This window comes from Staurois parvus, unplaced genomic scaffold (genome assembly GCF_062004578.1).
Source record: "Staurois parvus isolate SC_StPar_1 unplaced genomic scaffold, SC_StPar_1.0 ptg000090l, whole genome shotgun sequence".
Classification (NCBI taxonomy): Eukaryota; Metazoa; Chordata; class Amphibia; order Anura; family Ranidae; genus Staurois; species Staurois parvus.
In genome coordinates, this window is record NW_028317886.1 from 9,452,056 (window position 1) to 9,467,381 (window position 15,326).

The 15,326-nt window shown below is 39.8% G+C and overlaps 1 protein-coding gene across 1 annotated transcript in view; it reads right to left on the reverse strand.

Moving 5' to 3' along the window:
• RXFP1 (relaxin family peptide receptor 1) overlaps nucleotides 1–3,205 on the reverse strand; it is a 421,535-nt gene extending 418,330 nt beyond the window's left edge. Inside the window, exon 1 of the mRNA XM_089670400.1 lies at nucleotides 3,009–3,205. Coding sequence (XP_089526526.1) covers nucleotides 3,009–3,057 — 49 coding nt within the window. The 5' untranslated portion in view covers nucleotides 3,058–3,205. The remainder of the gene's footprint in view (nucleotides 1–3,008) is intronic.
• Nucleotides 3,206–15,326: the final 12,121 nt, after the last annotated feature.

A 15,326-nucleotide genomic window follows, 5' to 3' on the forward strand; every position in this document is an offset into this window, starting at 1 on the left:
TATATATATATATATATATATATATATATATATGTATAATACATATCCCTAAGAGGTAAAAACACATTGAAATATCAACTTTATTGGAGAAAATCAAATTGAAAATAAAATGCCAATTGGCAACTTTCTTTTTAAGCCTTGTTCAATTTTGGTGCTACATCCCACTCCCATCAATAACTTGTGACAAGCTACACCTTTAGTAAACTGAGAGGTATGTAATCATTTTAACAAGAGCAAAAGTTGATACACCCCCATGTACAACCTGAGCCTAAAATCCAAGGGGATTCCACAGAGGAGCATATATTATTTTTTTTAAATTAAGTACTAAAATATTTCAGCACTGCTGTTACCATTTATATTTTAGGTGAGGTTAGGTGCACTATAATGTGTAGATTTCCTTAACAAATGGCAGACCCCTAAATATGACCCACAACATATAATACAAAATTGTCAATTAAACTTTGCTACAAATCTAATTACTTGCCAGGTTATTTGATTTTTCTCAATTAACTCTTTAAGGCTCGGTTCACACTGCCGCGCCTTGGGATCTGACTTGTGAGACCCCAAGTTGCATGACATGTGAAATCCCATGTTAGTCAATGAGAGCTGTCTTAATTAGCACTACTGAAGTCGCTCCGACTTTAGAAAAGGTTCCTGCACTACTTCAAGGCAACTTCTATCTGACTTGTGTCCATATACTTTAATAGAAGTCACCTCCAAGTCGAATCTTCATCTATATTTATGTGATTTGGATCTGACATTACAGGAAGATTACCCATGCATTCTCTGAAAGTTGCTTCAAAGTTGCTTCAGAGTTGCTTCAAAGTAGTACTCAAGTTGCCTACAAAAGTCGCACTGCAAGTCACGCAACTTTCATGTAGCGGTAATGTGAACTGAGACTTAGAGTTTGCTTATTTGCCAGGCTTTCTATCTAAGAATAGTTAAGAGAAGCCCAGGAATAGAGTGGATGCAGGAGTTTTAGGGAGAAGGAAATTATGCTTTACACGTTTAATGGAGAGTGTACATTGTGTCAAGGTGTATAATAAACCAATAACTGGTTTAATTCTCCAACAACTACCAAAAAAGATGTCCATTTGGATGAATTGGTCCTTTCAATTTAATTGAGAAAATTAGTGACACATCTGATAAACGAGCTTAAGTTCCTTAAAAAATCTAAGGGAAATCATTACCATGACCCTGAATTAATTTGTTGTTTAAGAACACATTTACTGTAATTAAACTCAACAGTACAATCTGGAATCAATTTTTTCTTTTTGTACTTGGTATCACATTTGCAATCACTGTTATAAGTGCAAAAACCCAAAGCCATATTACTATGACCAATAGGGCTTTATTTTAGAAAAAAAAGCATAACTAGCTGATACGCTTGACAAACCTTATCTTTTTTGGCAAATTGTAAATTTTCAGTTCACTTGAATATATGCATGCAGATTTGTGTGATGTGTAAAGCATTCTTCTTAATTTCTGGATCAGAGAATTCAGGCAAGAGCTGTACTCTTTGACAAAGTGTGGCCACCCACTGTCATGTTAGACAGCTGATAAAAGAACTTGTCAGTCCTTTGTTGTAATTAATTAAGAAATGTTTTAGCTGAGGATCCTTGGCTGTCAAATTTTCTTCCAAGCTAAAAAAATCAGCCATATGCCAAAAATATTAAATTGTCAGATCTCCCAATCAGTAATAAGTACCCAAGAATTTCCAAACCTTAATGCTATTAATAACATTACTAAGGATAAGCAAAATAGATACTTTTACCATAAATTTCATTGCAAATAGGAAGATCTTGGGGTAATTTTGCCATTTTGACTAAATGCATTAGATTCAAAGAAGTGAAATAATTTTGGTGTTTTAGTCAGGTTGCAGTGTGCTTTAAATGGCTTCTAAGGCTTATAGAAGCTACTTTCAACTTTTTTTTAATCACCCTCATTATTGTATGTCTATTCACAGAGTGAAAATGTAAACAGTGAAAAAATAATAAAAAAAATTACACAGTACATAAACAATGATCAATTATACCAACATAAATAAATAAATAACCTACCATTAATAAAACCCTCCCCATCTACATATAAGGAAAAAAAACATATTTTTTCAAGCAATTTTCACCTCGTTTAGTGAGCGAAATGAAGAATTCTCATTTCTGCTTTGCAAAAAATCACTTCCTAAACATGATGTTTTGCACATCATCAAAAACTGTCTAAGATCATGGTGTTCTTTTTTAGATGGCATGAATTTTATTTTTCTAATGCTGCATCTTTGCTCAGACCATTTTGTTGTAAAGAAAATAAAGGGTTACTTTAGTCTCAGCAATATATAAAACACAAACTATTTCCAGCTTAGCGCTCCCTCTTCCCATAATATGATCGTTGATCTGATATAGTAAAGTGTGCTCTTCATATAGTGGGAAATTACTGCTCATAAAAGAGAAACACACAGCTGGCTTCCAATTCTTCCCATGGCAAATAAAAAAGATAAAGTGCTGTAATGAAAAGTACTACCCTTATAAAGCACAATATAATATGTCAACTGAAACAGCACAAGACGTGTCCGCTCAGATTGGTAATAATATTTAATCTAATATCATTAGGTGAAAAACCAAGTAGAAGCGTATATTTTGCATCTATGAACAAAAACCACAATAAAAAAAAAATAAAATTCTGCATTATAAGTATTGAGACATTGCTGCTGATCAAAGTGGCACAGACACATGTATTACTACTATCAAATCTCCTCTACTGACAATGCCATTTAAATGATATTGTTCTCCATGACAGGTGTATGAATGAAAGGGTTTACGTTTAAAGACAGAGGATCTCCAGTGCAGCAAGTCTTGTTTGGTTCAAAATAAATAGCTGGATTCAGTTGCCTTGACATACTAATCTGCCTTTAGTGCCCAACTAATCAAACACACATTCAGATCAGTGCTCTAGACAGATCAAAGCCATGTATTCATTGACAGGTTATATAAAGTTAAAGTGTGCTTACTTACAGTGCATTTCAATAATCCAGGAGAGATAAATGAAGAATCCAGGTAGCATATCTGTAAAACAGTAGTTACTGAGCAGGAGGAAGGCAGCTTGCCTTGAACTGAAGGCAGATCATTCAGTGGATGTGTTGGAGTATTTCTGTCTGCAGAGCTCACACATCAAGTCTCTTCCCTCCCTCTCACCAGCTTCCTCTCTTTCTGACTGCCCAGCTACCTTTGCAATCTTTTCTTTTGTCCCTAATCTATTCTGTGACTTTCTGGGATGCATACACACAGTAAAGTGAGGGAATCAAGGGGTGGAGATAAGAAGGAAGGCACAGTAGCCAAAAGGAATTTTTAAATGTATGTACTGTGTTGTAAAAAGTTACAGAATGAGTACAGACTGTCACTCCTCTTGGTGGGATCATGCTATGCTTCTCAAATGTGTGAGGACAAAAGTCAGCAGTACTAAAGCCTTGTTATACATCAGTATTAATGACATTTTCATAGCAAGGTCATAAATTCCATTCTGCTTAAACTATGTAAGAGTACATTTCTACATCATCTGCATCCTCCACTATCCTGTGTACCTCGACCTCGAACTACCAGTTGGGGAGCACACACTCGTAAAATAGGTGCCTTTCATAATATAGCATTTTTCATGATCATAGTGCACAAGTGCTCCAGCTCAGAAAAGTATTGTTGATGTAAGGATAATGCCGTCACCCATGCTTCCAGTAGCCCTCCTTTAGAGTGGCCACATAAGGGTGGCTCCATGAAAGTTGAAAGGAGAAGGAGCCACCCTAGAATCAGAGAATGAGACCAGCATAATCTGGATGGAAAGATAACTATAATACCGTACAAGAAGATGCAACATACATTGTGAGTCTCTGCATTCGCATTAGTCATTTAAAAAGAAATAGGCTTTAAAGCAGAACGCAGGGCAAAAACTTCTTTACATGTCCTTGTTGCTGATTTCCAATCTTTAATGAATATGGCATCCATCTTCTGGTTCACTCAGTAGTTAATCTGAAATAGCCTATTCACTTTCAAATCAAACTGTTAATTCTCTTAGGTTTCCTGTTTGTAAGACCGGAGGCTGCTATGCCTCCTAGTCCCCCAGCCACTGATCTTGGCACATCCCTTCTGTAGTTCTTTCTCCAGGAGGCAGTGATGTAATTCAGCCCTACTTGTAGTGGTGGGCGGACCGAGACTCTCAGACACATTCAACATGTACAGGGCTAGTGTACCCACTCACATTCCCTGTGGTTCATGGGAACTGTAGTTTCCTTTTACTGCAGAGAGAGAGTAGAGGATTTGATGTCATCCATGCACTTGCACCTCCTCCTTGACAGAGCAGAGGCTGTTGTTGATATTTTGAATTACAGAGAAGACTTCCTTAGAATTCAGTTAGACTTTTCTCTTCAATGATAAAGAATTTCATAAATGTATTAACTGTTTAGTGTTTTGTGTAGGGTGGTGTACTAATGGGTGATTTTATTTTTTTTGCCTATCATAGAGTTCTTCTTTAACCACTTGCCTACTGGGCACTTATACCCCCTTCTTTACCAGGCCAATTTTCAGCTTTCAGCGCTGTCACACTTTGATTGACAATTGCGCGGTCATGCAAGATTGTACCCATATGACATTTTTATCATTTTTTTCTCACAAATAGAGCTTTCTTTTGGTGATATTTAATTGCTGCTGGGCACTTTACTTTTTGCGCTATAAACAAAAAAAAATGCAAAAAATACTGTTACTGTTTTTTTCTGTCCTAAATGTACATACCAGCAAGTGATGAAGCTTACTAAGAAATACAGCAAGGGCTAAGGTAAGAAAGCTTTTATTTCTTTTCAACAGAGGTACATTAATTGTATGTTGGTACATAGGGGAGCTGGGTTTTAGAAAAAAAGATGAACTTTAGAATGGAGTACCATGATGTTAAAGTGATTGTAAAGGTTCTGACTGTTTTTACAAAATAACAAAACATGTCATGGTTTTGCACAGAGCAGCCCTTATTCTCCTCTTCTTGGCACTCCTGGCCCCTCCCCACTCGTGTGTGCCCATTCCCAAGCCACCTCTGTGTATCTTTGAGCGTGGCTCGGTCCATCTCCCTCCTCCTGCTGCTGTGTCTCAGCCAATGAGGAGGCAGAGACCCAGGAGAGCTCTGCTCTTGCTGGATCAGTCTCATGTGAGTATAAAGGGGGGTTAAGGATGAATGCATGAAGGTGAAAAACCTTCAGGCTTTAGAACCACTTTAAACTGTCAACCTAAAGTGGATCTTGTAACAAAAATCATTTTCTCTTGCACATAAATTCCTGTTGTTTTCCTTCAATGTCATTAAAGGGAAAGGCCACCTATTAAAAAAATAATAAATGCACTTTTTTTAAAGGTAAAAAAATGTTCATTTATTATTTTTTTTTCTGTAGCCTAGAGCACTGCACCTGGTATCAGCAGATCAAGGGTGCAGTGTCAGGCTCCTGCAGACACTCAGCAAAGCTGTCTAGCCATACCTCCCATACAGACAATCAGTGCGTTCCTCGCAGTTCATTGAGAACTACAAGCCATTTCCCTCAATGGAAGATGGCAGTTGTAGTTCATCCATTCACAGAACTCTGTGAATGAATGACAGGAATGCATGGACGAAGCCCAGCTCGGCGATGCTCTTTTTAATTTGTGACAGTGGGGAGAAGATCATCGTCTACTGTCACAGGGCAGGGTTGGGGGGTAATGCAGACAGGTGCTCTTTGGTATTATGTTACAAATTACACATGTATGTTTTCTAGGTGAACACAGCTTTACTTTACTAACATTTAGGCAAATTAAATATACACTATACTAGTTGAAAAGCTTCTATTAATAAAATGGAACTCCCGTTTAATACCCACCTCTTGCCCTCCTCCACTTCCCCATCCCCACCACTTGAAGCCCATTCCAATCTTTCAAAAAAAAAAACCTCTATACTGACCTTCTTGTTTCCTTTAATCTTCAGTTCTGTTCACGGACTTCCAGGTTTACTTCCTTTCCCACTGCAGTGGCAGTGAAAGGTCCCTTCATGGAGTACTGTAAGTCTGGCTGCGTAATGATGCACCTCCAGGAGGTGTGCCCATGACAGCTTGGGCTCAAAAGAAGTGGGTTGGATGGTGCTGGCCATCATTTAACAAGAATGAGGAGTCTTGGACATCTGGTTGTAAGTCTCTAGTGGATTGTGCCAGAGAAAATTACAAGAAAAGTAAATTTTTTCCCTTAAATGGTGCAAGGAACCACAATAAAAAAAAAGTTCCACTTTAAGTAAATTAACGACATTATATCAAATGGCGATGAGGATTCACTACTTGATGTTAGCAGCCGGGTCAGATGCCAGAGATGAATATATCAAGTACCATAAATTAAGTTAGATCAGGACACATTTTGCCACAAGCAACTTGTACTGCGTAGGCTGCAGCAACACTTTACCCATAAAATTAAAAATATACATATATGTTTTTATAAGTGCTACCTTATTTAGATTTTATTTAGGATTGCTAGTTTATCACTATGGAAAATATAAATTCAGCACTTGCTGAACTCAAACAGATACTAAAAGATCCTCATTTAATCCATTTATGTATTCATTAAACTTTTTCCTTACTAAATATAAGTTAAAACACTTGAATATATCTTTATCTTAGCTGTCTGTAATCCACTGCACAGTTAATTGGAAGGCCCTGCTGCATCACATAGGTCTCTCAATTTAACACTGGGAGGTTGCTGGCAAGAGTTTTCCTTCAGTAAGCAGACTGAATGTGGGCCAGAAACCAAGATGTAATGCTTTACAGCAATGTAGAAAAGTGAGGTCAGCAACCTGGTTGTACTATCTGGCAGGGGAGCCCAGACTGCAAGACTAGCTAAACAGAATGATATATATTTTGCAGGTAAAACAGTTCACATACTGTACATGCACATATCTGCATTTAGCTGTTTATCTGGAGTTCAACTTTATCAGGAGTTCTGTTTGTACATGATATGCTTTTTGTCCAAGTGGTATATTATTATTATTTGGGATTTTTATAGCACCAGCAGTTTGCTCAGCACTTTAAAAATGAAAGGAGAAAGGACCATTACAATATATTTCAATACAAGAGGGTTAGGGGGCTCTGCTTGTGATACAAAAGGTAATAACTGTGAGGGATGAGCTGATGTAGAAAGTAAAAGTTCAGTTTAAGGGCTCACCTGCTTCAAAATGTGGAATTGGACGCACTTTTTTTAAAGCACTCTGAATGTCAATCAAAGCTCTTATCACTAAATAAAATGTTAAGCTCACAATCCTGTTCACACGTTGCATTTGCTTTGCTTTGCTCTTCAAAGCATCTCCAAAGCCTATATAAACGTCTATGACAAAGCTTGCTAACAGCGACGTAGTTTTTGAGGGGCTTTTACTTAGAGTTAGCTTCACTTTGTTTTGGAGGTATTGCCGGTATGAGATATACCAGGATGCACTAGGAAACCAACAGGAGAAACTAGCAATGTCACACGTGGTGTGCAGCATGGGAGCAATGTAGTGGAAAGTGAGCCAGAGAGAGAGGAGGATCAGCAAACCAGAGGATCGGCAGAGCTGAGGGTTATTACTGAGCGAGGGTCAGCAGAGATGGGGGTTACTACAGAGCAGGGGATCAGCAAAGATGGGTTTTTTTACTGAGCAAGAAATCAGCAAAGCTGGGGGTTACTACTGAGTGGTGCATTAGCAGATATGGGGGTACCACTGAGCATGGGATCTGCTGAACAAGGGTAATAATAAGCTGGGGATCTGCTGAACAAGGGTACTAATGAGTTGCAGATCTGCTGAACAGGGGTACTAATGAGCTGGTGATCTGCTGAGTAGGGGTACTATTGAGCTGGGTTCCTACTTGGCCCTTTTAATATAAATAAAAAATCAACATACACACCGGGCATTTGCCAAACTTCATTAAATCTTCAAAAAAGCATCACCGAAGCATCACAGAAGCATAAAAAAACACATTAAAAACAGCATGTTGAAGCAGTAGGTACTTTAATGTGTGTTAAAGGTGAAGCAAGTGTAAATGAGCCCTTTTAGGTGGAAGTGGGATAGGCCTCCCTGAAGCTGAGATAGCTAGACATATTGGGGTTGGGAGTTCCACAGGATGGGAGAGGCTCAGGAGACATAATGGGAGCTTGGGAGGTGACAATGAGGGAGCAAGAGAGCAGGAGGAGCTGGGAATAGCAAGGAGGACATGTTCTGAGGAATGAAATGAAGCTGGTGATGTAGCTTGGGGGCAGAGACGTGGATGGCTTTGTTTGTTGCTGTTAGTATTTTGATATTTATTTCTTGGGAAAGTGGAAGCCAATAGAGGGATTGTGAAAAATGAGTAGTTGGTAAAATGGATGAGTCTAGCAACAGAATTCATGATAAACTGAAGGGGGGATAGCTTGTGTAGAGGTGTAACTATGAGGAGGGAGTTGCAATAGTGAGGGGAGACATGACAAGAGAGTAAATTAGCAGTTTTGTTGAGTTGTTGATTAAGAAGGGGTGTGTTGAAGGTGTCAAAGTTTGGACAGTGATTGGATGTGGGGCTGAAAGCACAAGTCAGAGTCCAGAATTAAATCTAACACTCTGGCATGAGGGGAGGAGGTAATAGTTGTGTTATTGATGTGTAGCATAAAAGCAAAACATATACCATATAAGTAGATGTACAATTACCCTGTAAAGCAGCACTCTATGCTTTCCGTAATTTGTTGTGATTTTATTAAATCTAGACTACGTGACAGACACAGAATATTGCTTTAACATGCTCCTTTATTACCTTTACGTGTTGCTCCTATATGAGCAGCATGCTAGGTTTCATAGATTAAATTTAATATCTGTAAATTATGTGTCATCCACAACTGTCTAGACACTTTTTGTGACAAGGTTATTTCACAGGTCATTTTGTTTCCTTTGAGAAATACGTGTTTTGAAGGAAAAAAATAACAAATATTCCATTTTTAAAGCAATAAACAATAGTCTTATCTGAGTTAAGTGTACGCTCAACGATTATGCAACAACCGGTAGTGTACAAGTAGTGTACAAAACCAGAAAATATATACACTGTAGTATGTAGCTAAAAAAACTACATGAAAGAAATCTTGTATAAACTCCTAAGAACCTTTTCAGCACAGACCTGTAGATTGGCTAGATCTGTAAATATATACTAATTTTTCTTGGTTTCCAAAGCTGGGAGAGCTGCTGTTAATATGCAGGCGAGCTGATCCCTTTAATGTGCCCTTCTTTATCTTCTGTGCCCCCTCTTCCTGACCAGGCCATTTTTTGCGTTACGGTGCTGTTACTTTAACTGACAATTTCACGGTCATACAACGTTGCACTGAAATGAAATCTACTTCCTTTTTTTCCCCACGAATAGAGCTTTCTTTCAGTAGTATTGGATTGCCTGTGCATTTTTTATTTTGTTCGCTATAAAAAAAAAGATCAACAATTTTGAGAAAAAAAATATTTTGACTTTTTGGGGCGGCAAGCCAAGGGTAGGGCGCACGTGCTGGATGAGGCATATAGAGATGAGGGAGTCTCTACTCTTATCATTGTTTGCATGTTTGCATTTCAGCTAGAACCACTGAGATCTATGATATCAGGCAACAAAAGAGCAAATAGAGATACCGGAAAAAAGGGAAAATGAACCTAAATCTCCACCTGCTGGCTTGATAGAAGAATGCATAATATTCCTAAAATATGTTTCATATTTATTTATATTTCTTTCTCTCCTTGGCACTTTATTTTTTAATCAGGAAAGAGTTTATTGAACAAAGAACACAATGCACACAAACATTGCCAACAACATTCCTGAAACATTGTTTTTTTCCTCCTCCTCTCTCTTTTTATCAGGGTCTGGCTCTGCTTTCCTTTTTTTCTCTACTCTGGGTACTGTATTCCTGTATGTATTTCTGAACATCAGCTCTTATACGTTTTAGGTGTAGCTCATTGCACCTATATGCATGCATGTTTTTTTACTGTGATTCAACAATGGAGTGTACATGTTTGTTGTATTATGCTTGATGCTAGATGACAAACTTGGTTAGTTGACCCAGCAGGGTGATTGTATGTACTGTACAGTGGCTTGAAAAAGTATTCATACCCCTTGAAATTTTCCACATTTTGTCATGTTACAACCAAAAATGGAAATGTATTTTATTGGGATTTTATGTGATAGACTGTAATGCATAGGAAATGTGCTGGCCTTGGGCCCTTTGTTTCCTCTGGGATTTTTATAGTAAAGCATCGCTGCCCATAAGCCAGAAGCACGAGGAATGATGTAACTTCCTTCTCTAGGCTAAGGGAAACTTGCAGAGTCACAAGATATAGCCACTATTATTAGATAAGACTTGTTTACATCAGTTAGACTTGTTTGTGAAAAGTGTACATCTTGAACTTAGATGGCAGTATGTAAATAAAAGTTTGATCATGTGTTTATTAGGCCTGCTAGATGGCATGATAGTGATAAATGACTGGGTGTGACTCTGTTACCTCACAAAACCTCTCAGTGTTATCTGAAACAGCATCTCGGAGTGGGTGAGGCGCCGCCCAGTCTGGAATTGTGGCCAGAAGCACTGAGCGGGGGTAATTATGAAGAGGCCTGGAGACAATGCGATCAGAAGCCATCCCATGCGTGTGGGGGACACTCTGATGCTGGGACTTTTGCCGAAGCTGCATGGCCTCATTGGCCGATCGTGCTCCGGACTTCTCCATGGTCTCCTGTGCACTGTGGATTCGATGAGGTCTCTTTCTTCCCATAGCTTTGGTAATTTATTAATTCTATGCTGTGACGCTGTCAAAAGATGTGCTTGTTTCATACTGTAATACTCACATTACTATTGGTGTGTGTTATTATGCAGATTGTGATGACCATAAGATATATCATCCTGTGTGTTGTGTGATAATAAAAGTAGAGGTTTTGACAGTGCAAGAACACTGCAGTTGGATTCTGTTATTTCTTGGGGTGCTGATTGAATGCTGCATGATGTGCCAGGGCAGCTTTTTTCCCCCCAAAAAATAAAGTTTATTGAACAGAGGAAATAAATGGGGGATATAGATAATAGGGGGGGGATGCATAAAATCTGAACAAAGGAGCATGCTCTTAAATGTCAAACAACAATTAATAACAATAATAGCAAAGTATACCATATGGTGTTTGAGTCCCAAATACGTGGAAGTGGAAAAATAAGAAGAAAAAAAGGGGGGATTGTCCCCAACAATCAAAATCTTTCCAGAGTCTTTATCTGCATGATGGTTGTATATCACCTGTAGTTCTTAAAATATGGTTGGAGGCATAAAAGCAAATCTACCTACATAACAGTAGGTGCAAGTTTTCAAACCTAAGGTTGTCTACAAAATATATATTTTTTGTCAGAGTTTGGGCAGGTATTGTATCTCCATGTGACAGGGTTGCTACAAATGTCAAAAGGGTTGTCTACTAGGACTTGTATGCGGCCTGCCACAACAAGTCTCTGAAGTGCGAGCAGAAAAAGAGGAAAAAAAAGGGGGGGGGGGTGGGTTAATGAATTTACCACCATTGGCTGACTGACTCGCCATTGTTCCATTATTTCTTCATGTAACAATGTATATATGGCTGTGCGGAAGTTATGGGTGCAAGTAGTGTTGTACAGTGTATAATCAAAGTGTGTGGACTATGTTGTCCAATCTTTTAGCGTAGAACCTCCAATAGAAGGAAGTAGTCTCCGAGAGGCCTAGGGAGTAATGTGTAAGTTTCTGGTTACTAATCTAGTGCCATGTTCTCATTTCCCAGAGATAGTCCTCAGAAGTTTGAAAGTGGAGCCAGCACTCCCAAGTTGAAGTAAATTCAGATGACTCGTCTTTTGATACAGATTAATGCCTCCATTTCTGCTGTTTTGGTTATCCGTTTGTACCAATTGGAGATGGACAGGGTTTTAGAAGTTCCCCAAAGTGTCGCTATGCACATTTTGGCTGCATTTATCTTCATCATAGCAAGAGATGAGTAAGGGGATGAGGGGGAAGAGGTGTAGTGAAGAAGGTATTGTGCTGGGGTGCTTTTCTAGTGGGTGGGCGGTTATCTGAGTCATTCATTTATGTACTTCGCTCCAAAAAGGTTGAATGAGTGGGCAGTCTTACCAAATGTGTAAGAGAGTTCTTTTTTTCTTGGTGGCATCTCCAGCACAGATAGTCGCTTCAAATTTGTGCAGAAGTGAAGGTGTGCGATACCACCGTTATAAAATGTTATAGTTATTTTCCTGAATAGAGACATTGATGGATCCTTTGTGAACGTGACAGTGTATTCGTTCCCAGTTTTCTTTGGTCAAGTCTAGATGTATATCATGAGCCCAGGTTTTGCATGTTCTCCCTGTGTCAGCAGATTTGTGCATCCATAATAGATTATGTATGTTGGGGATGACATGTTGTAGGGGTTTGCTGGAAGAACAGTTTGTCATCGGGCCTGGTACTTTTGAGATTCCAAATGTGGAGCAGGTTTTTTTGAAGCATTGTAGGGTTGGGCATATCAGTGGGTGATCTTTCAAATCTGTAGTGATGTGGCGATGGTGTAGCCAAGGAATAGAGCTTATGGGTGTCGCGGAGAAGGAGTTTTCTAAATTAACCCAGTCTTTAGTCTGATGATGGACATTCAAATCTATTATACGGGCTAGATGGGATGCCCAGTAGTAGAACTGGATGTTTTTGGAGACCTATTTCTCCTTTAGTTTTGGGTGTGGTAAGTTGGTTATAGCTAATTCTTGGGTGGCGTTTTCTCCATAGGAAACTAGAACAGGCTCGTTTGTATGATAGAAAGAAAGATGTTGGTAGTTTACTCGGTATAGTTTGGAGGAGATATAAGAGTTGGTGTAAGACTTTCATTTTAATAATCTCAGCATGCCCAAACGATGAAAAAAGAGGCTTGAACCAGCGCTTTAGGTCTTCTGTTATCGTGTGAAGGATTTGTGTGTAATTCTTTGAGTAGAGATCTGTTAGTTTGGTGGGCAACTGGATTCCCTGATAGATGATTGCTTCAGATTGCCAGGTAAAGGGGACATTTTTCTGGTAATGTGTGACCTGTGTCATTGATAATGTTATATTCAGGGCGTGGAACTTGGAGAAATTAATTTTAAAGTGGGCTATATATTGGAATAATTGGAAATCTTGCAGCAGATTCGGAGGAGATATGTGGGGTTTTGTTTGGAAAAGTAGAATATCATCTGCAAAGGCAGCGAGTTTATATTGTCTGCCATTGATTGTTATACCCTGTATATCATTATTTGCGTGTAGGTGACTTAAAAAGGGCTCAAGTATTAGGATAAACAGAATAGGAGAATAGGGGCAGCCTTGGCATGTGCCATTATGGATAGGGAAGGCTTTGAATAGTAGGCCATTGACCTGTACTTTTGTGAAGGGTTTAGTGTAGAGAGACATAATGCAGTGGATCAGATGGGTGCCAAGTCCTAAGGTGTATAAAACAGCTTCAAGGTAGTCCCATGCTAACCTGTCAAATGCCTTTTCTGCATCTAAAGATAAGAAGAAATCTTGTTGGTTAGATTTGGTAAGCCAGTGGTGTATGTTTAGCACTTTTAGGGTATTGTCCCGGGCTTCTCGACCTGGTACAAATCCTATTTGGTCCTTTGCTATGCGGTTTATGAGTATGGGGAGTAGTCTCTTTGTGAGTATCTTAGTGAATATTTTAATATCAACGATCAGCAATGATATTGGTCTATAGTTTGACGCTATGGCCGTATCTTTACTGGGTTTGGGGAATGACCGATATATGTGCCTCAAGTAGGTTATGTTGTGGAGGAATTGGTTTGGACAAGAGGTTGAAGGCTCGCAGAAATAGAGGTGCCAGCAGGTCCGAGAAAGTTTTCTAATAAGCGACAGAAAAGCCGTCCGGGCCTGGGCTTTTCCCTACTTTTGTTTGTTTAAGTGCTAGTATGAATTCTTCAGGCTTTAGTGGCGCATCCATCTTACAAGCCAGTTGACTGGAGATCTGTTTGGGGCCATAGACTTGGAGGAATTCCTCAATCCTGTTGTCATCAGAGAGCAGTTTCTCAGCAGGTAGGTTATATAACTCAGCATAGAATTGTGCAAAGTTGTTTGCAATCTCTTTGTTAGATGTGAGCATTTGCCAATGTGATGTGCGTATTTGTCTGATCGTGGTGTTGGCTTTTCTAGCTTGTAGTGCCATTGCTAAAAGTTTCCCACTTTTATTGCCATATTCGTAGAAGAGTTTGTGTGATAGCGTGTAATTGCATTGGATTTTGTGTCCTAGTTCTTCAGCTAAGAGAGAGCAGGCGTCTGTAAGGTCTGTGAGGGTTTGTTGTGCAAGTGTCAGCTTTGGGTTTTTTCTAGGGTCTGTATTTTTTGTAAGGGAGTATTGATAGATTCTTGTAAGATTTGTTTGCGCATTGCTGCCATAGCTAGAAGGGATCCTCGTCTAATGCATTTGTGGGCTTCCCATGGAGTAAGAAGGTGTCACGTACCTAATGGGAGACTGAATTGACGAGGTCGGCCTCACTTGTGTCACTAGCCCTGACCCCGCTGAGGTTGTAACAGAGGGAGTCTAGGGACCAGGGGGACAAGAGCGCCAGTGGTTGTTGCTTGCGGCTCTTGCAGGTGGTGACCTTGGTAGGCAGCGTATCCTCTGATTTGAGCACCGTAATAGCAGACAGAGCAGGTTCTGTGTAGTGCCCGATGTGCAGCAGAGAAGGGTAGGTAGCCAGGACAGAGGACAGGAGCAGGGTCATAGGATAGCTGGGGTCATCAACAGTCAGGCAGAGTGGTACAGAATCAGAAGGAAAATCCAAAGTCAGGAGCAGAACCGAAGTCAGGAACCAGGAGCGGGAGAGTAATCAGAGTCCGGTCAGGAGCAAGCCGGGTCAGCAACAAAGGAATCGTACAGAAGCAAGCAGGACACAGGGGGGAGCTGAAGACCAGTCAGCACTGAACTTGAGCAGAGGCCCTCCTTAAATAGCCCACCTGGCGCCAATCTTCGCCGTGCATGTGCATGTGCGCGATCGCGCATTCCTGCGTGCCTGCGCACAACTGGCAATTCTTCTGTGGGATCTCTTTCGCAATTTTTCTTGCCGGAAATCCCTTACAGAGGGCTAGTAGTACTCAGCAGAGTAGTGTCCAATCTCAACGTTTTATTGTAAGACAGATGTTCCAGGAATTGAATAGTCCTGGTAATAAGATGATGATCCGATATGAACATTGGTTCAATGGTACTAGTTTGTAAGAACTGGAGGTCATTTTCCGTGACCCATATGTAGTTTACCGGCTGAAACCTCCGCAACCTGAACCCTGCCCCTCTCCACTCTGCAGCTGATCAACTCTAC